The sequence below is a fragment of the Haliotis rubra genome, unplaced genomic scaffold, assembly GCF_003918875.1.
Source record: "Haliotis rubra isolate DU_JTF1 unplaced genomic scaffold, ASM391887v1 Scf130, whole genome shotgun sequence".
Lineage (NCBI taxonomy): Eukaryota > Metazoa > Mollusca > Gastropoda > Lepetellida > Haliotidae > Haliotis > Haliotis rubra.
In genome coordinates, this window is record NW_025765226.1 from 1,597,528 (window position 1) to 1,619,936 (window position 22,409).

At 40.4% G+C, this 22,409-nt stretch overlaps 1 protein-coding gene across 1 annotated transcript; it reads left to right on the top strand.

Annotated features, from left to right (window-relative positions):
• The first annotated feature begins 3,437 nt into the window (after window positions 1-3,437).
• On the top strand, window positions 3,438-20,689 carry LOC124267285 (aspartate aminotransferase, cytoplasmic-like). Its single transcript, XM_046702201.1, has 9 exons — window positions 3,438-3,593; window positions 4,647-4,825; window positions 5,741-5,849; window positions 7,210-7,322; window positions 7,986-8,090; window positions 13,225-13,375; window positions 15,061-15,226; window positions 15,843-15,985; window positions 20,068-20,689. Exons 1-9 carry the CDS (start codon window positions 3,479-3,481, stop codon window positions 20,220-20,222), a joined length of 1,236 nt encoding a protein of 411 aa, XP_046558157.1. The 5' UTR covers window positions 3,438-3,478; the 3' UTR covers window positions 20,223-20,689.
• The last annotated feature ends 1,720 nt before the right edge of the window (window positions 20,690-22,409 follow it).

Consider the following 22,409-nt stretch of genomic DNA (forward strand, 5'->3'; position numbering starts at 1 on the left):
GTATTCATGCTTCACTGCGGCATGGTATCTCAGTGGGATAGCACTATAAAACCAGCTTCAGTCTGGGCTAGTACAAGCAGCCGCACATACACATACACATGCATGCACGTCGTCATGAGCGAAATATTCTCAAGCACGACGTTAAACCCAGTTTCACCTCACCTCACCAGTAGGGTTTACTAACACCCAAATCCCGGTTACGACAACACTCACTCATTCCAGATATATTCCCGTTTGATATATCGAGGGTATGATCTACTCCGTGCTCAACCACCCTATAGAATCAACCGCCTCCTAATCCGAACAAGGATTCGTCATGGGCAGTCGGTGACCTCGTGATCTTCCTATTCCGAACACGGTTTCCTTATGGGGAATCGTGAACAGTAACGAACCCGTGAAGATCCGGGTTAAACATTTCTTCAGTAACCCATGGTAACCCAAGAGGCGACTAACGGGATCGGGTGGTCAGAATCGCTGACTTGGTTGGCACATGTCATCGTATCCCAATTGCGAAGATCGATGCTCATGCTGTTCATCACTGGATTGTCTGGTCCAGACTCGATTATTTACAGACCGTCGCCATATAGCTGGAATATTGCTGAGTGCGGCGTAAAACTAAACTCACTCACTCTTAACTTTAACAACGGTGAAAGCAAACGTAAATAGTTGAAGCAATAAACAAATATATAGAAATTGGTTTTGATACATCCCCTATTTACCTATCACAGTACTTAATTTCCTGGTACACCGATTACCACGTAACATTTTACACACAATGGTTTCCAGCCATTACAATTTGCACCTGTGATGTTATGAATCGCTCCTCAAAGTTTATAACAACCTGAATTAATCTTACCTTCGGGTCTTAAAACGCCTTGAATAAATAGTTCCATCAGGTCTTAAAACGCCCAGAACGAACCACCTATTGATGTCTTACTACTTATAACAGTATAGAGGGGTTTCGTACAACGCTTAAAATATTTTCCACAATGGTTCAAGGTATTCATTTCGCATTAGTAGTTATAAGAATAACAGATCTGGGTAACTTGTGTTGTGAGCGCTAAGCATATAAACACACTATGCAAATATAGTCAGTGTATATAAAAGAAGGAACTGTTGGGGGTATAGTGATATCGAAAACCACGACGAGCAGAGGTGAGTTACATATTTTCTAGTTTTTATTTTAAAACTATGTTTTGTGACCTTTCGTCTTTCAAAGGCAAGGGTAGGTAACTGACTGTACTTAATTAGTCAAATTATTGGACTTAATTGTCTCCCTTCGAGTTACTGCATCGGTTTCTCCTGACTTGTTTGACGTAGTTTTCCTTTATAATACTTTTTCATATGTCTGTGAATATATATATGTCTTGCTAAAGGACGTTTTCGACTCACTGGATTTTGATAATTTACGAAAGGAGCAAACATTCTGAAATCGTGAAAACGAGGCACTAATCGAGAGCAATTCCCTGGTTGTGTCTTTTGTTGTTTTCAGTCCTTTTGATACACTGATGATATCCTAGAATCTATGTTCACGTTGTCCTTAAAACGATAAGTTAGGTACACGACAATCAGCAATAAGTCAACGTATTATCGGTTGATCCTTTGAACAAAGAATGTCTGTACACAGGCACTTTACGATATGATATAGGTGTATTCCGTCTGCGTTGGTAAACCTACAGACATAAACCCTAACTTTTGAGAAATACCCCGTGCAAGATAACAGCGATAAATCAGTCAATGTATTATGGGTTAATCCTTTGACCGATGGTTTTTGGAACTCAACTGATAATTCCTCTCATGTTGCGCTTCTACCTTCATTTTGCATAACACGTTGAAAATTTTCTGTGGAAAATTACAACTTTTCTCCGATAGAAAATCAAAACTTAAAGGTTTGAAAAATTCATGCACATTTTGAGAGTCAAAGTTGCATTTTGTCTTGTGTAATTTATTTTTAAAATCTCAGTGTCGGGCCGAATCAAAGTTTGGTCAGGCGGTAATGGGAAACAAGACTATTTGTATATATGGCCTAAACTGAGTGATGTTACCACTAATTATACAAAATTATCTCCAGTCATGTTTTTATTCATTTTGCTGTTGAAGAAAGTTGTTAAAACTGAAACTCACAAACCCAGTCCCTCGGACTTTGGACACGTAAAAATATCAATTTGGGGAATTACATCTTTTCATCGTGAAACGTTCACTAACAGTATAATGCATGCTGGTAGAGAAATGTAACTTAAAAGTGAAAAACGTTTTCTGTATATATTAATTGATAAAAAAAGAAAACTGAAAAAAGACGGAATTTTTGCAAATGCATCTACAGTCTTTCAGTTTCCTGGTCACTAAGTGTTATTGGTTTCAGTTACGTCAAACACTTGACATTTCCAGTTGTCATAGTCTTCGATATACACTCCTGGTGTAATCACACGCAGTGGATTAACAAAGCTCTTTCTCTCTGTTGTGACATCTATCACGTAGGTGTATTTTTTCTTTTAAGGAAACTCTAGCAGAGTACGTGAGAGATATATGCAGTCATTTTGTTTGTAGATCTCTCAGATCACACCCACCAGTACAGAGGCGTCATATTGCTCGCATCTCTCTCCATCTGTAAGTAAAGCAAGCAATATAATCATTTGCTTTGTCTTACATTCTTACACCGTTAATCTCATTGGCTTCGTCTTTACACTTATAACCCTAGAAGGAGGAAAACCAAGTTCTATGGATAGTCAACTTCTTTATTGCAACGGGTGCGACGTTTCGGTGTAGGTACTAACACCGTTATCAAGCAAGTGATACATAGAGTTGTAACATGGAGAATATATACATACACCAAAACGTCGCACCCATTGCAATAAAGAAGTTGACTATCCATAGAACTTGGTTTTCCTTCATCTATCCAGGGATAATCTACAACACGTTATATAGTCTCCCTGATCTATCGAACTTCTAAAATACCTCTCAAAGAAGTTATCCCATCTTATTGGGTCTGTGATTATATTACCTTTGTACCCCTTTCAAACTCGGTGAATGAGCCTTGAGACAATACTAACAGATACTTTGTATTTGATTAGTAATAAAGTTTCCTAAATGCCAAGTGGGACCTGTGGGACACCCCATTTTATTCCCTAAATGTTGAAATGTTTTAGGAAAAAAAGTATAAAACTCATGATTACCATGTGACATCCAGACACAGGTCTGTCTCTCTCTCTGTCTCTCTCTCCCCTCTCTCTCTCTCTCTCTCTCTCTCTCTCTCTCTCTCTCTCCCTCTCTCTCTTTGCCTTTCTATTTTGCTTTAGTTTGTGTGTATAATTATGCGTTTATGTTCATAAACCTTTTAAGCAATGCGTTTATACTGCAAACTATTTCCCCCATTCTGTTTCATGATTAAAAATATCTATCTAAGCTGTCGAGGCGGCCCCCGAATCCTGCAAAAAGAGCACCTTGACAACCACGTGACCTCGACCTTCACTCTGTCAAAATGGCGGCTTCATTCTTCCAAGATGTGGAAATGGCACCACCTATCGAGGTTTTCCAACTTACCAGACGATACAACGAAGACACTTTCCCTCAGAAGGTGAATCTCGGAGTTGGAGGTAAACTGAAAATAATTGCCTGTCACGCGAAATGTCCATAGAACTGCTAAGCTGGTAATGCAGGAGGGTATTTGAAGGTTACAATATACGTGCGCCTCAATCAGTCCCTGCACTAGTCTGCCGCCCAAGGTATTTTGATTACTGTAACATTGACATCATATCATAAATGGTGAAGATTTAGATTTTGGAATTCCTGTTAGGTCACTCTGGGGCAGTGACTAAATGCAGAGAAATGTGCACACGTGTTTTCATGCTTGAATTGTGTTAATTGATACGCCTCCTTGAGTTGCTTAGTCTCACTGAAGGGGTCGTTGTCGGCACGTAAGTTCTACAGAAACGTACCCTAGCCAGAATCAAACATAGAAACGTACCCAAGGATGATTCTATTCCGCACTGTGTTGTTGTCTTGACCGTAACTGTCATACTGATGCGTTTGGTTGTATATACAAATGTATACATGTACCTTGGGTACATATCTGTAGTACCTGTGCAACGACCCCTTCAGCCTTAGTGTCGTTGAAAGGAAAGAAGTCGATGTACATTGTAACACGGATATAATTAAAAATGGAATGTTTGTAAAGACATCCATTTTCTTTACATCGTCAATGTGCTCAGTGTTCCATGACAAAAACCAGTTCATTATGTGATTACAAGAAGTCTCTGAAATTGTGTAATTTAGATAGAAACAAATAACGTACATAGGTGCTTTGTTGTGGGGCACGACGGCATGAAATTAAAATTCACAATGGTAGAACAATTATAATGCATCATGCCAAATTAGAAAATGATTGTACTTGCAGTTTTTGAGTAAAGTGACCAAACACGAACAGTTTTCTGCCAGACTATAATATCAATGTCCTTTCTTAAGACATGGCTGAGGATCAAACCTCTCACCCGACCATCTGTTCTCCTCTCAAAACACTCAGCAGGGTGTGGTTGAACACAAGTCCCTGCATTCTGAAGCACTGGTAATACTTGTCTAAATGAATGATTATTTAAATCTTGATTCTTGGATATGATTATTGAGTATTGATCTTGTCACCCTTTTCCTAGCCTACCGGACGGATGATGGTAAACCATTGGTGTTGCCGGTCGTGAAAACGGCTGAGGTTGCGATAGCTTCAGATACCCAGAACCATGAGTACTTGCCTATAGTCGGTCTCCCTGCTTTCCGTGAAGCTGCTAAAAAGCTGATTCTTGGAGAAGACAGTCGTGCTCTGGCAGAAAATAGGGTGAGTGTACACAGTAGGGGTGACTATTGAGGGGGAAACAACTATTGTGATAGCGATAGTCTATTGCGACACACTATTGCAATACTATTGTAATTTTTTCTCTCCTTGAATTGTCTCATTTGAAGTCATTTCCCAAATGAATGTATAGTTTATATGAAATAATAACAAGCTGAAGTAGTTTCAGTCTCTTTAAATAACTGACAAGAACTTGAAACCCAGATCAAGTGTGTTAAAGAGGTAACAGGGGCGTATAACTCTAAATCAAAGTGAACGAATCTGGTACTTCCTGTATTTTGAGCTACTCATTTATCAGCAGAAGTCACAGACTAAACTATCGATAGTCACACAAACTATCGATGCATCGATAGTTTTTCGTTTCTACCATCAATTTGTTGCAATCCATCGATAGTTTGATGCATCGTTACAGCCATAGTACACAGAGCAAGACATTTTTATGTTGTGTTTACAGATCTTAGGAGTGAAAATTTGGTCAGAGAGGAAAAAGGGCAATAGTCAAAATTTCAAAATATTTTAAAAGGGAAAATGGAAAAATACATTGTACAGAATTTTTTAATCATCTTAAAATATGATTTGTATTGGTAGGTAACAGAGACTATGATCTTGACCTGATTTGGGTCATTTACATATTTTATATATTCCAAGTCTTACTTGGAAAACGATACTGTTTTACACATATATGAATCTCTTGGGAAAATGTAAGGCCTGGTAAGGACTGCAATATTAATTTTTCCTGCGTCCATTCAAAACATTTTTGTGTGTTCTGGACGCACATTTCTGCATTGTGTAAAACCCCGCATCAATGTTCTCCCTATTTACCATTTAAGTACTTCGGATTGTCTTTTAGCTTAATGTTCTATTTGTTTCCCTGTGTAATGAGTCTGTTTATGTATACAGACTGAAGGTATACAGTGTCTTGGAGGAACTGGATGTATACGCTTGTGTGCAGAATTCCTCAAGAAGATTCTCAAGTATGACACTGTCTATGTGTCCAAACCTACGTGGGGTAACTATAATTTATATTATTTATTTACATTTTAAATTTTGTGTGTGTGTATGAGAAGTGTTTTAAGCTGCTTTGAATGTGTTATGGTATACCATGGAGCGTTAGCTTGATGTGGCAAGAAAGTCTGGACAAATGCAGGTTTTTTATGTGTACCACTCTGACAAACCTGAACACAAAATGCGATTTGGGTGAGTGAGTGAGTTCGGTTTTATGCTGCTTTTAGAAATATTTCAGCAATATCACGACAGGGACACCAGAAATGGGCTTCACATATTGTACCCATGTGGGGAATTGAACCCAGGCTTTCCGCATGACAAGCGAATGCTTTAACCGCTGGGCTACCCCACAGCCCCATAAGATTTGGGTGTTCTAGTAGTTAAAACATTCATATTTAGGATGAAGGCCCAGGTTTGATTTCCCTAATGTGTAGAATGTGGTGCTCATTTCTGGTAGTCCTTCAGCTTGAAGTTTGTAATAATGTGGCACAAAACAATGCTCAGTCAACTTGTACTTCATGTTGGCTCAACATACAGCAGGGCTACAGATAAGGGGTGTACAGGCGTCATGTACGCCTCAAAATCAATTAAGAATGACACAATAATAGATTTCAAGCATATCGTGTATGCACATAAATACTTTTGTACGTCTAACGCTTAATTTCCGTGCGTATCGTGCAAATGGAAATCTATTTCGGATAAATACTTGTTGTCAAGAGTTTCTTTGCGAAACACTATTTGTCACATAAGGAAACCCCGACAGTAGGAATCCCTTGCGTTGCCATGCAACGATATGCTTCACTACTTTTCGATTGGCTAAAAACTACACTGTTCCTATTTATATCCAGTCGGACCTGACATTTCGCGCATCACACAGTCGCTCAGTTATTTCTCACGCATCTTCAAATACAAATACATGGTTGGAAATAGTGATCGATGAATTGTCCAGATAAACCACATCAACTCGCTCACACAAAAACATGTCAGTACTCCTTCAAAATTCTCAGTACACCTCCACTTGCGATATGATGTGTAAGTACACTCACACCCCCAAAAGTTATCTGGAGCCCTGAAACAGGTCTCCGGCTTGAGGTACATAGGCATGCACACAGGGTGCATCACATCAGAATCGTCAGTATGTTACCCTTGCAATAACTATAGAATTCAAGGATAAATATTAAGCCACGATGCAGGTTGTAATCACCTTGTCTTCATCTTTTGTGACCAAAGTTCTAGAATCTGTACTTTACTAGAGAGTGTTACCCCAAATCTAAAATGTGTTACTTTTCTCATGCAAATCATTAATATTGTGAGCAAGTAGTTTCTGTTGTCTATTTGGGTCGTCATGGCTTATTGTTCTTCAGGTAACCACAGGACTATCTTCAAGCATGCCAACTTCTCCAACATCAAGGAATACCGCTACTGGAATCCCAAGAATAGAGGGCTGGACCTCGAGGGTATGCTGGAGGATCTCAATGTAAGAACATGGCGGAGAAAAGGGTGAAAGATGTCACCAGAACATTCACCAGCAGGCTCATTACAACAAGATCTGTCACTCTACATGAAGAACAGAGGACATCTTTGTAGAATAGTCACATGTCAGCTTTCTAAGCTGTTTTAGCTCCATGACTTACTCCCCAATCTGAAATTTCAATTTGAAGAAACGAATGCTGACATTATGCAAAAATATTCCTTTTATAATCGTCATTTTTGAGTGTAATCAGCGTACTTGGGAAAATGACTTCAAAATAACTAATTTATTGTTTGTGAAATTGTTTGAAGATGGAGAGTAAAATTTGAAATTAGTGATATGAATGGTGACTTTACAAGGAAAAGGCATTGTCATGTGAGACCAAAGGTTATCGATTTTGCTTCTTTTTGGGGAAGGAGGGGGAGTGGGGTAGCCCAGTGGTTAAAGTGTTCCCTTGTCACGGCGAAGACCCTGGTTCGATTCCCCACATGGGTACAATGTGTGAGACCCATTTCTGGTGTCCCCTGCTGTGAATTTGCAGTAACATTGCTAAAAGCGGCGTAAAACCATACTCACTCACTTTGGGGAAGGAATATTCATGTATGATATGTGTAGTGTATGGTTATGTTAGGACACATGGTTTATACAATAAATTGTTTGATGTAACAGGGTGCCCCGGAAAAGTCAGTTGTGATCCTGCACGCTGTGGCTCATAACCCGACTGGAGTCGACCCTACACCAGAACAGTGGAAGGAAATCGCTGATGTCTGTGAGGTGAGAGGGAACAACAGGTTGTATTAATACTACTACTACTAATAATAAGTCTTTAATGAGCTGCTGGTCGACTCAACTTGAGATGTAACTCGCAAGGGCAGCTGCAGACTTCGGAATCTATTCCAGTCAGAAGGGGAATATTCCTGGGGGATTCCTTTAATCTTTTGCTTTTTTGTTTGTCTTTAAATACTTTGAGCTTTCTGCTCAATAAAGAGGAGGGTTACCACCGGACCTCCTCAGCACAGATGCCCAACACCACTTAGTCTTCTCCTTTACATGGATGACATTATGCTCCTTGCCAAGGGAGATACCAATTTGAAAGAACAGGTTCTCCTTGTCGAGTCCTTTTCTAAGGATATTGGCATGACATTTGGACTAGACAAATGTAATACTCTTCATTTGAAACGTGACAAGGTAATTAATGATGGATCTGTCAGGTAACAAGGGGGAGGAGTTATTGAGCATCTTGTGGAAGATCAGGCCTACACCTGTCTTGGAATGCTAGTTCGAGACAAGCTCTAGAATGCCCAGATTCAAGAAAAACTTTGGGCCGAGTACAAAGCTCGCTTAAAGAAAATCTGGAGCTCAGAGCTAAATGCTCGAAACAAGGTCAAAGCCACCAATACTTTTGCTGAGCCAGTCCTTTCCTATTTCTTTGGAGTAGTTGATTTTTATCCATAGTCTTGACCGCCTGACCAGAAGGATCATGTCTGATAACAGAGCCCACCACCTTCATTCCTCTCTCAATCGTTTATATATGCCAATCAGTTCGGGAGGTCAGGGTTTGATTAATGTGGAGGCTCTTCATGACAGAATTTTATTGTGTACTTTTGCACATATTTATTTGTCGGATGATCCTCTGGTGATGCATGTCAAGACTCATGATGAAAGCAAGGAATTCCACAGCTATTTTAAGCGTGTCAAGGTTGTTGGACAGAATCTGAAATTTGAGGTTGATTTTGTTGAAGGTAATGTACTGCTGGACGGTTATTCACCAAGTCTGCTCAGAGTCGGTCATTTGTGGAGAAGCTTTCTGATAAGCCATTCCATTGTGAGTACATGCAGTGTGTGGAACAGAAGAGCAATCAAACCGACTCCTTCGCCTGGATGAAGTCGGCTGATCTAAAATGTGAAACGGAGGGCTTCCTTTTTGCTGCTCAGGACCAGTCACTTCCCACTCGTAATCACCTAAATGTGATTCTTAAAGAAAATATTGACATGAAATGTCGACTATGCAGTGAATTCACAGAGACTGTCCAACACCTTGTCAGTGGATGCCCTTCCTTTGCACAAAAAGCATACCTTAAACAACATGATGGCATGGCTCGTTGTTTCTACTATCGTCTTCGCCATGCCTGTGGCTTTGACTCCGAGGTCCATCCATGTTACGACCTTGAACATGTTCAGGGCGTCATGGAAATGATGCTTTTAAACTTCTTTGGAATAGGCCCATATACAGCCTCAGGAGAATTCCAGCCAACAATCCTGATTTTGTCCTTTTTGATAAAGCTAATGAATTTATTTATATCATTGAATTTTCTGTCCCTTTTGACAGCAATGTGATTGGCAAGATTCAGGAAAGTATGCGGACCTCACCTTTGAAATGTCCCGCTTGCATCCCAAGTACACTGTCGTCAGGCTTCCCATTGTTCTCGATGCCCTTGGTTTGGTACCTCCTGATCTCTTGGCGCAGATCAGGAGAATGCCCGGGTTCTCCACCGGGAGCACAGCCCTTCTGACACTCTGAGTAATGCAGAAGGCTGCAGTGTTTGGGAGCCTTCATATTCTCCGGGAAGTTCTTGGTGGGTACGACTAGGCAGCGCTTCCTAGGAGAAGTCCCATTCACTGTCTCTGCTGCATGTAGAGGGGGCAAGGGTCCTGAGCTGATGATGAGCCTTACCAGTCTGACTGTGCCAGGATCACCCAAACCCTCTCTGCTGCATACTATCTTTAATCTGTAAAATATACTAAGCAGCAAAAGAAACGTCAGCTTGGAATTTTCCTTCACAGAAACGGATAACTGTAAACTCATTAATGTTTTGATTGTATATTTTTGACAACATCTCCAACTTTACCTGAGCAAAGACATTCCTTCCCAAACTCAGAATGGAACCCAGGAAATGGTCTCAAAAACGCAACCTGATCTCGGAGATGGTAAGGTGTTCTCCATGTGTTTCATGCAACTAATGCTGCACGTGCTGTTCACAAGGAGCAGCCCTACAAAATGCACCCCCAAACCAGGTTGAAACATTCACATTACAACGTCAGCAGGATGCCTCTTCTCACGACAGCTCAGAGGAAACAGGCGCAAGGAAGACTTGAAGCTGGTCACACTGCACAAGCCATTGCCAATCACTTCCACTTCCAATCGGACCATCTACAGGCTGCAGCAACGTTTCCGGGCCACCAAAACCACAAATGATCGTCCCCGTACTGGCAGACCAAGGGTGACATCAAGATGACAAGACCGCCATGTTGTGCGACAGCATGTACAGAATCCCTTTCATGCAGGCATCCGAAACAGCACGCCAGACAGTGGGAACACACGGAAGACCAATCAGTACTAATACAGTACGCCGACGTCTTAATAGCGGGAACCTCCATTGTCGTAGACCTTACTGTGGACCTATCCTCACCCCTCGTCATCGACGTGAACGTCTACAGTTTGCCCTACAACACCAAAACTGGCGATACAGGCAATGGAGAACTGTTCTGTTCACGGATGAGAGTCGGTACTGCGTATCAACTGCAGATGGCAGAACAAGAATATGGCGACGACGTGGCCAGCGTTACTCAGACCAATGTGTTATGGAAAGAGACTCATGGGGAGGTGCAAGCATCATGGTATGGGATGGAATAGGCCTGAACCAGAGAGTGGGTCCTGTTGTGTTCCAGAATCTTGGTCCAGGGAGAGGAGGCGGCATCACAGCGGTGCGCTACATCGACAAAGCCCTCAGACCACACGTCATACCACATTTAGCACGTCCCTGGAACAACATTTTCCAGCATGATAACGCCCGGGCCCATACTGCCAGAGCTACACGGGACTTCCTACAGCAAAACGGTGTCAACATTATGCAGTGGCGAGCCCTTAGTCCTGATTTAAACCAAGTTGAACATCTTTGGGATGAAATTCAGAGGAGACTGAATAATGTCATACCAAGGCCGAACACAGCCGATTTATTGTGCCAGGCCTTCCTCAGAGTGTGGTTCAAGGTGCCAATGGCCTTTATCAATCGATTGGTGCACTCCATGCATAGACGCTGTGCTGCAGTTATTGCGACTCGTGGTGGTCACACTAGATACTCAAGTCAAGAGTCTGAATGGACTGCAAACGTTCACGTAATGTCTTGGAATTGTGCTGAGTTATTCATTGATGTGTCAAGATATTGTACACAAAAAATGTTTTTGATCCGCTTATTATGTCCATTTCTGTAATGATTTGATTACAGTGCCTATCTAATTTTGAATTTGTACTGACGGGTTTTTTTGCTGCTGAGTATATAATAATAATAAGGCCACTTATATAGTGAGGAACTCCACTCCGCACGGGCATGGTGTAAGTGCATACAAAAAGATGGACCTTATAACCCCGGATAACCCAAGCTGCCTGTGAGGTGCTAGAATGTTAATAGTCATGTGACTTATCCCACCGGGTACCCAATTTCTGCTGGGTGAACAGAGGCAATTTTGAAAAAAAACTCACTTGCCTAAGGTGTGACCATATAGGTGCTTCGTTGTGGGGTAGGACACTGCCTGCCTGTGAGGTTCTAGAATCTTAATAGTCATATGACTTATCCCACCAAGTACCCAGCTGGCAGTTTTGAACAAACTGGCTTGCTCAAGGTGAGACCACATGTGTCAGGAGTGTTTCGTTGTGGGGCAGGACTGAAGTCTTAGAAACTCTCAGGAGTAAAGCGGACACACACGGCCACCCATCCAAGAACTGTCTGTGACCAACGGTGCTTAACTTCAACTGACTTGTGACCTGGGCTCTATGCGCAAGACCACACACCACCACTTTGTTATGAGGACGTGTATGTTTCTGTGGGAGTGTAAATTGTCTGTCACCATTGTCAGCATTGAATATTGCTGGAATTTTGCTAAAAGTGGCATAAAACCTCACTCACTCACTGAAAGAAGTCAATCTATTCAGCTAGCTGTTCAACTGAGATCATGGTGCATGTATTTTCAAGAGTTGGATTACTGACAATGCTGGATAATTAGGCCCCTGCACTTTGTAGCTTATGGTTATGGGGTATTTTTGGTTTGGATTGATGTGGTGGTGGTGGAATTGGGTTTATCGTCATGCTTGAGAATATTTCGCTCATATGACGACGTGCATGCGTGTGTATGTGTATGTGCGGCTGCTTGTACTAGCCCAGACTGAAGCTGGTTTTATAGTGCCAGCCCACTGAGATACCATGCCGCAGTGAAGCATGAATACCCCACTCAGACACATTATACTGACTCCGAGCCGACCAGTCCTTGTTGTACCCACTAATGCCGAGCGCCAGGCAGGGACCAACAAGTACCATATTTTAACGTCTTTTGGTATGACGCGGTCGGGGATCGAACCCGCGACCTTAACGCACTCTGGGGCGGACGCTCTAACCACTACACCACGGAGGCGGTCGGTTTGGATTGATCCTACTAGGACCCTAGTATCTACTGGATACTTTATGGATTGGGTGGTCGGCTTGTAGGCGTAGTGAAACATGCCCCTAGTAAAGATTGATAATCGTAAACCATAAATATTGATCAACTATTGATAAATATCAGAGAAGTAACTTGGAGAAGTAGCAAAAATGCGTAACAAGTCTGAAAGAAATCAACATATTTCATTCACGTTACTGGTGTGTGGTGACATATTTTTTATGGATTACTAACAAAATACTGTCTGGAACATAATTTAGAAACAGCCCCTGAATATTAAAATCACTTTGTGTATTGTGGGTATAAATAAAATCTTTTTTTCATACACAATATTATATGTACGATATTTTCAATGACACAATTTTCGTAGTAATAATTAATTAAAGTTCTTCCCATCGACAATATTTCTGATTATCCATTTTTTTGCCACCTTAGAAACAAATGTGTGTACTTCAATATTCTCTCCCTCACTCAACAGGCCAAGAAGCTCTTTGTGCTCATGGACAATGCCTACCAGGGTTTTGCCTCCGGCGACCTTGACCGGGATGCATATGCTGTACGCTATTTTGTCGAGCGGGGCTTCGAGTTATTCATTGCTCAGTCTTTCTCCAAGAACTTTGGGCTGTACAGTAAGTTGAATAAAAATCCTTAATGGATATTTCTTCAATTCTTGTGATAAGAAATTACTTTGGCATTGGTAAATGTGGCCATTTTTCTTTCATTTGTTCTGACCTGTGAAGGTCCCGGTTAGAATTGGTCTTAGTAACCCATGCTTGTCATAAGAGGCGACTAATGGGATCGGGTGGTCAGGCTCGCTGACTTGGTTGACACATGTCATCGGTTCCCAATTACGCAGATCGATGCTCATTCTGTTGATCACTGGATTGTCTGGTCTAGACTCGATTATTTACAGACCGCCGCCATATAGCTGGAATATTGCTGAGTGCGGCATAAAACTAAACTCACTCACTCACTCACTCACTCACTCCGGCATAAAACTAACTCACTCACTCACTCACTCACTCACTCATTTGTTCTAATATGTATTATTTGGGTGAGGAACCATCAATACAGGTTTAAACGTAATGAAATGTATGTTCTCAAAATCTGGATCCCTGAAATATCAGCACGTTTTGCCCATTGTAAGGATTTGTTGGCAGTGTTTATTTTTGCGTAAAGTGTGATTGATTGAGAGAGATATCATTCTGATGTTAATAACTACAGTGGAAGCTGTCTAAACCGGCACTCATCGGGATTGAATAAATAATCCTGTTTAGACAGCGTGCGGGATTGTAGAGCTGACACGGTTACCTGCAACTAGAACTGAACTAGTTTTGTCACTCTCATATACAATGTACATTATTGTATCAAGTGGTTCTCTCAAATACTGCACACATTGACAATAAAATACAAAGATTTGAGCTCATATTCAATTATTTAACATCCCTCATGAGTGACAATTTTCACTAGTTACATGTACAAGTATACCCATATTGAACTAAGATTAAATTATCTTTGTCAGCAACCATGTAGTTTCAATGCAGGATTAATAGGTGACAATACACATAATTTATGACTAGCGGGGTGATGATGATTTTAAGGGGATCACCCATTTTGTTCTGGGGAGGTAGAGAGGTCATCAATTTTGTACACATCTACTAGGGGTCATAAATTTTGTACATAAATATTATTAAAAATTATGGGAAGGGGAGGGGGTCATTGATTTTGTACATGACATGCAGGGGGTACGCTTACTTTGTACATACATTTTTAAATTTTTTGGGGTGCTTCTCCATAAAATTTATCATCTTCTCCATAAAAATCATCATCACCCCCTAGCCATAAATTATGAACGGTCCCTTACTGTCATTTGCCAGGAGCTGGATTTTAAGCATTTGTAATATCAAACGTTTTCATTTTTCTTTTCTTTGAGATTGGCATTTACTGTAAACTATGGTTATAACGAACTCAAAGTTACCTCTAATTTTAGTTAAAACCATATTTTGTTATTTGCATTTCGACTAAAGTATATAGCAAATGGTAGGGACCCCAAAACAGTCAGTTTGTTATATCTGCATGTAGTTTGTTATAAGCATATTCCTTATAAATGTCCATGGGTACAATGTGTGAAGCTCATTACTGGTGTCCACTGCCATAACATGGAATATTGTTTAAAGTGGGGTAGTTAACCCACACACATGGTACAATCTGCTGCTTTCGAACATTGAATTATGCATGTCACAGAAATAATGTTCATCAAGAAATTGGTCCTTGCCTTGACAGTAACCATGGCAACATTATAATTGCGTTCCAGATGAGCGTACAGGTAACTTGTGCATTGTGACCAAGACACCAGAGGTCCTCAGCCAGGTGAGATCGCAGTGCGAGATCCTTGTCAGAACCATGTGGTCCAACCCCCCCAACCATGGTGGTCGAGTAGTTGCCACCGTCCTCAACAACAAGTCGTCTTATGCTGAGTGGTGGGTGTTCACAACATAACCTAAGATCATTTTGTTTTGACTTGAAATCAAGAATTTAGTATTCCGTCCCAGGATGGCAGTCATTTTCATATTTGAGATTAATCGCTGACTGGGACTTGACAGAGAACTAGTTTAAGTAGCTTCATGGCGCCAGGCTGAAAATCTGAGTTTGATTACTGACACTGACTTTGGCAGAAGACGATTCTTGGTGTCTGGAACAGTTGCGAATGCTAAAATATTAGTTGGCCTCTAAATGATGTTTTGAAACAATAATGAAGTTAGGCCATTAAAAAAAATGTAGTGGTTCCGATTACACCTCTTTAAACTTTAAGGTAGGTAGGTAGGATTCTTTTTTCACACGTTTCATAGAAGTAAAATTGTTCAATGTGTAATTGTTTATTCAATCAAGCTTGCGGCTATCATGTCGACTTTCTCTATCAGAATGACCGATGTCCGTCGGTGCTGGGAAAAACAATGGTATCTGTAAGCTTATTTTATTCATACCGCTTAAAAGAGATAGGATCGGCACCAGAATTCAAGCGTCGGTTGGGTAATCGGAAAAACAACATTTTGGTTTTAGGCCTTAGTCAATCCTTTATGGTGTCTGATTTTCCAGGAAGGCTCAGGTAAAAACAATGGCTGACCGCATCCAACAAATGAGGCAGCTGATGTATGAAAAGCTTCGGGCTAAAGGTACTCCTGGAACATGGGATCACATCATCAAGCAGATCGGAATGTTCTGCTACACTGGGCTAAATGGTAAGATGTTCTGGCACTATACCAGTCAGGACCTATGGGTCGTAGAAATGTCTAAGGACTACTGCTTGCTGCTTACCCATGAAGATCCGGGCTAGAATTGGTTTTCAGTAATCCATGCTTATTGTAAGAGACGACTAACGGGATCAGGTGGTCAGACTCGCTTGGATGATACATGTCATCGTATCCCATTGTATAGATCAATGCTTATGCTGTTGATCCAGAGGTACAGATAAGCTTCGTATCTGGGTAAAATACGCAAATATTTATGTGAAAACTCAATTCCTATTAAGTCTATTGCGTACAAGTACGCTTGAATTTTGGTAAATACTCAATAACTGAGATCTTACATGTGTACACACGAAAATGTCAAATCTTAGCTTGCGTACAGGTGGATAGGTAAAATAAATGAAGTATATTGAGAGGTTCTATTTCAGCACATGAACTTGACAACTTGCAGTCTTTCTTATTGTTTCTCATATTACAGATCAAATATAACAAGCACTATCATTTAAACTTTTCAATATTTTAAAACTTAATGGAAAATGGCAAAATACCCAATTGAGTTTGAGTGAGGTGAGTACAATGTATTCGGTTACTCAAAGGAAAATTAGGATACCCAATTGAGACAAACACAAGCGAGTACACAACTCAATGACCCAAAAAGTTATCTGTAGCTCTGGTTGATCACTGCATTGTTTGGTCAAGACATGATTATTTTCAGACAGCTGCCATATAGCTTGAGTGCAGCATTAAACAACCAAACAAAGCAGTTGTCTAAGGTGCAATTTACTGCCGAGGGTTGTGAATCCCTTTGAGGTTCCAGGATCTGTAATGTTGGGTACAAATCTAAGAATAGACATGAGTTTGCTCCTGTTTCTTAGCAGTAAACCTCTGCTCATATGCTATCTGAAGTGACCTTTTCAGGGATCACTTTGGGCCTTCCTTCCACATGAGTTTGAGTGAGTGAGTTTAGTTTTACGCCGCACTCAGCAATATTCCAGCTATATGGCATTGGTCTGTAAATAATCGAGTGGACCATACAATCCAGTGATCAACAACATGAGCATAGATCTGTGTAATTTGGAACCGATGACATGTGTCAACCAAGTCAGCAAGCCTGACCACCCGATTGCCTCTTACGACAAGCATGGGTTACTGAAGATCAATTCTAACCCGGTCCTTCACGGGTCCTTTCACATGAGATTACTTGCTTTGGCATAACTGAGATAGAGATTGTACACGAACTCACTTTATCAGATTATTACAGATAATCAGTAATGATAATGATTACTATTATGAAGCACTTTCTCAAATGTTATTTCAAATATAGATTTGTAATCAAGACATTTATGTCTGGTCAAATCCCTGGCCCCCCTGCTGATGCACATCTATGCTGTAGGCATCTACACAAGCCCACTCTGTGATGAACTCTGTCTCTGCATTCTCACTCATAAACACTGTATTTTATCACTGGGAAATTATAGAAACTTGTCTGCATTGCTACCAAGGAACATTTTGGCAACTTGTTTGTTTGGGGGCAATATTATTAAACTAACATTTGTATAGTGCCAGTATCTAGCTCAGCTGCTGAAAGGCGCTTTATCTCCCCTTGATCATTGGATGTCAAACTCAAACGGCACATCATATTATCAATCTCAACTCCATGGGGATCATACAGGGAGTAATATGATACATTTATTATTCAAGAAGAAATAAAATTAAATGGGTCAGAGCAGAAAAATGTCACAGGCAGTATTGGTATGTCAGTGACAAAATCCTAGAACTTGGAAGTAGTGTGAGTTAAAATTTAACCTTACATCGACTGTATGTCAGTCATATAGCGATTTGGAATTGGAAGCTGTATAAGATGAACTATTAGAGACAAAAATCGTAGAGTACTGAGTGTCTCTCATTGTTAAGAAACATTTCTTACTTTCTCAGTAATTGCAGTTCTTTGTCTAAAGCAGTTATCAAAGCTTCTCTCCTGCTGGTGCAACCCTCCCATCATTACCAGATACATACCATACACACTGCTTCAAATGTATGTGAACATGAATATATGCCTGTGTTCATCTTAGTTCCCTAGGAAGCAATTTTAACCATTTTGGTGGTGTTACTTTCTATTTCTTTCAATGAGTGAGTGAGTGAGTTTAGTTTTACGCACACTCAGCAATATTCCAGCTATATGGTGGCGGTCTGTAAATAATAGAGTCTGGACCAGACAATCCAGTGATCAACAACATGAGCATCAATCTGCGCAATTGGGAACCGATGACATGTGTCAACCAAGTCAGCGAGCCTGACCACCCAATCCTGTTAGTCACCTCTTACGGCAAGCATGGGTTACTGAAGGTTCATTCTAACCTGGACCTTCACAGGTTTATTTCTTTCAATGAACCTGGTCAAGGAGCCAATGTGAATTGAGGTTTATTTATGATTTATGAAGAGAAATGCCTGTAGAAATTGTTTTCACAAAAAATATGTGAAAAATGTATCAATTTAAGTTTTTATAGAATGTACAGTCATGTCCCATGTTTGTTCCAGGCTCTGATTATCACATTTCAAATTCTCATATTCACCCAAGCCTGGTTTCACTTAAGTGCTAGACATTTGCTTCACCCATGAGGTTTCAGTAACCCATGCTTGTCATAAGAGACGACTAGAGGGATCGGGTGGTCAGGCTCACTGACTTGGTTGACATGTCATCGGATCCCAGTTGTGTATATCGATGCTCTGATCACTAGGCTGAGTGGTCCAGACTCGATTATCTACAGACCACCATCCTCTAGCTAGAATATTTCTGGGAACGGCATTAAACAACAAACAAACAAACCTTCACCCATGAAGATCTGGGCTAGAACTACACTATAACTTGGTTGACACTTGTCAGAGTATCCCAATCGTGTAGATCGATGCTCTGATCACTAGATTGTGTGGTCCAGACTCGATTTTTTACATATAGCTAGAAAATTGCTGAGTAACAACAACAAACAAACAAACAAACCTTCACCCATGAAGATCTGGGCTAGAACTACACTATAACTTGGTTGACACTTGTCAGAGTATCCCAATCGTGTAGTCGTCCTGATCACTAGATTAGACACATATAGCTAGAAAATTGCTGTGTAACAACAACAAACAAACAAACAAACCTCATGAAGATCTGGGCTAAACCCCTTGGTTGAGACAGATATTCTGTGCTCATGTCAACCCCAGGATATTCTAGCCCCGACGTTTAGAAACTGCCATCATATAGCTGGAATACTGCCTTGTCTTGTGCTATACAACAAACAAATGATTACTTTTCTAGGCAGTGTTAACCCAAACTCTCTGACCTTACCTGTACTATACTCCCAACACTGCTGCTTGCTGCTTACCTGTGAAGATTTGATCTTCAGTAACCCATGCTTGTCGTAAGATGTGACTAATGGGATCAGGTGGTCAGGCTCGCTGACTTGGTTGACACGTGTCATTGGTTCCCAATTGCTTAGATCGATGTTCATTGTGTTGATCACTGGATTGTCTGGTCAAGACTCAATTTGTTTTACAGACCACTGCATATAGCTGGAATATTGCTGAGTGCGGCGTAAAAACTAAACTGGCTCACTCACTCACTGCTTGCTGCGACCGCCTCCGTGGTGCAGTGGTTAGAGTGTCCGCCCGAGAGCGGAAGGTCGCGGGTCGATCCCCACAGCGTCATACCAAAAGACGTTAACATTTGGTACTTGTTGGTCCCTGCCTGGCTCTCGGCATTAATGGGTACAACAAGGACTGGTCGGCTCGGAGTCAGTATAATGTGTCTGAGTGGTGTATATCACGCTTCACTGCGGCATGGTATCTCAGTGAGCTAGCACTGTAAAACAAGCTATATCTGGGCTAGTACAAGCAGCCACACAAGCACATACACACGCATGCACGTCGTCATATGAGCGAAATATTCTCAAGCATGACGTTAAACCCCATCTCACCTCACCTCACCTCACCTCACTGCTTGCTGCTTTTGTTGCTGCTTTTGTTGCTGCTGCCCTGTTGCTGCTTCTGTTGCTGCTGCTGCTCTCACCAGACTCTACATTGTATTTCAGTTGATCAGGTCGCTCACCTCCAAAAACAGTATCACATCTACATGCTGAAAGAGGGTCGCATCAACATGTGTGCCATCACATCCAAGAACGTTGACTACGTCGTAGATGCCATAAATGACGCTGTTGTCAACATCGGAAACACACAAGTCAGTTAGTGGGCTAGTCTTATACAAAATAGAACTAGTAGCTGCCATTTTTTTTTTCCAGCTGCCCAGGTTGAACATCTTGTCAACAAGTTTCACATTTATCTAACTTTGGAGGGGCGAATCAACATGTGTGGCCTGACCACAAGCAATATGGACTATGTTACGTCCGCGATTGCCGAAACAGTGGCTGCAATCCCTTCCAAGTTGTAGACTCGTATCTTCCCCTGTGATGTTCTAACAGTAATATATTCCTGTTACAGTCAATCTTCAGTGATATAAATGTGATATTTGACAATGTGAATTAACAATTCTTCATGTCTTAACGTGCTATACAGACACTTTTCTCAGTTCTATGACAAATGTGTGGATAGATGTTTTTTAGCAGTTTACTGATCTGTTGTTATTCAGATATATATTTGTAAATATCATAAGTACATGATGAAGAGAGTTATTTCATAGTTGGCTTAGAAAGAAAATATATTACATGATATAGAGCAAATATGTTTGATTTATGTGTACAGTTTTGGTCAGAAGCAACAGAAATTAGTAAGAGGTATTTCTTACAAATATCTTGAAATCAAGGTTTTAAGCAAAAACAAACCCCAAAGAGTATATTTTTAACCAAAAAATAATATATTACAGAGGTACAGATAAGCTGCGTATCTGCGTAAATTACGCAAATATTTATGTGAAAACTCAAATCTCATTAAGTCAGTTGCGTACAAGTATGCGTGAATTTTTGTAAATACTCAATAAATTTGATCTTATGTGCGTATAAACAAAAAATGTCAAATCTTAGCTTGTGTACCGGTGCATAGATAAAATAACTGAGGTAAATTGAGAGGTTCCATTAACATGAACTTGGCAACTTGCAACTTGCAACTTCTTATCGTTCTCATATTACAGATCCAGTATAAATACCATTTAAACTTTGTTATATTTTAATAATTAATGGAAAGTGGCAAAATACCCAATTGAGTTTGAGTGAGGTGGGTACAATTTATTTGGTTACTCAAAGGAAAATACGGATACCCAATTGAGATGAACACAAGCGAGTACATAACTCAATGATCCCAAAAGTTACCTGTAGCTCTGTATTATTTTTACTGTTGCCAACCTATATCCATTCCAAAGTTTAAAACTGAAGTGGGTACAAGTGGCACAGTTGTTTAAGGTGCAAGCAGCTGTGCAGAGTTGCCTTCCTAGGCTTGAAAGCCACCAGTGAGCATGAATTTGGAAAACCATGTTCGGCAGTATGTTTCTAAGTTTTTGAGCACCATAGCAGGGCTTGTGGGTTACACCAAAGTGGTAAATGTGTATAACTTGAACATTTTAGACTCTCTACCACATTAAGTTGACAGGACAGAAAAATGGCATCTATTGCAAAAAAGATGTTGTCTATTCATATAAAGTGTTCCTCTTCATCATACCAGCTTCTAAATGCCACTGGAAAAAGTTAGGATATATTACTGAGATACTGTTCAAACCAGCACTAAACCCATTTTACTCACTCACTCTAAATAATGGAATGGATTGAAAGAATCTACAGTGTTGGGTGATCCTTGCATTAGTGCTGAAACGAACTGATTTTTCAATCCAACTACCATATTTGACATATTCAGCAACCCTACCTATTAAGTGCCTCGTATTAGAAATACATGGCATGGATTATAATTAGCAGTATTAGTAATGATGGATTCCATTTTCATGAGTAGTGAAAGTTTCGGCTGCTGCAGAAACTTTATTGTTCAGTTTCATTGTTTAAATGTTTTATTAACTTCAACAGAGAAGAACCAATGAATAAAGATCATAATTTATCCAGATTTGTCATCACTGAGTTAAGACATGTGAATATTGTTGAACAACTTTCAGTATTTGATACAATAAGATTTTTCTGATCAAGGTTGTGCAGATAACTCAATACAAGGGAGATAACTGCCTGATTTTATAATATATTCAGACTATACTTAGCATCATGAATCAGCTGTTATTAGCTATAACAGGTATCTATATAGATATGTGTATTTCTAGGAAGTACATTAATGTAACTGGATTTGTATATGATTTGATTTACTGTGTCAAACAAATTTGACCAAACAGATGTTTTGTAGATGAAGTACCCTCAAAGTGCTGGTCAAGGGTACAGTCAGAATTAGTGGAGTTGACTAAATATATCAGGGTCTGAATATTTACAGT

Bases quoted from the DNA above. Each gene is read 5' to 3' on its own strand.
- LOC124267285 (XM_046702201.1), top strand. From the start codon at position 3,479: ATGGCGGCTTCATTCTTCCAAGATGTGGAAATGGCACCACCTATCGAG. The intron at 3,594-4,646 runs GTAAACTGAAAA...CCCTTTTCCTAG, and splicing joins GGTGAATCTCGGAGTTGGAG to CCTACCGGACGGATGATGGT. The intron at 8,091-13,224 runs GTGAGAGGGAAC...CTCACTCAACAG, and splicing joins AAATCGCTGATGTCTGTGAG to GCCAAGAAGCTCTTTGTGCT.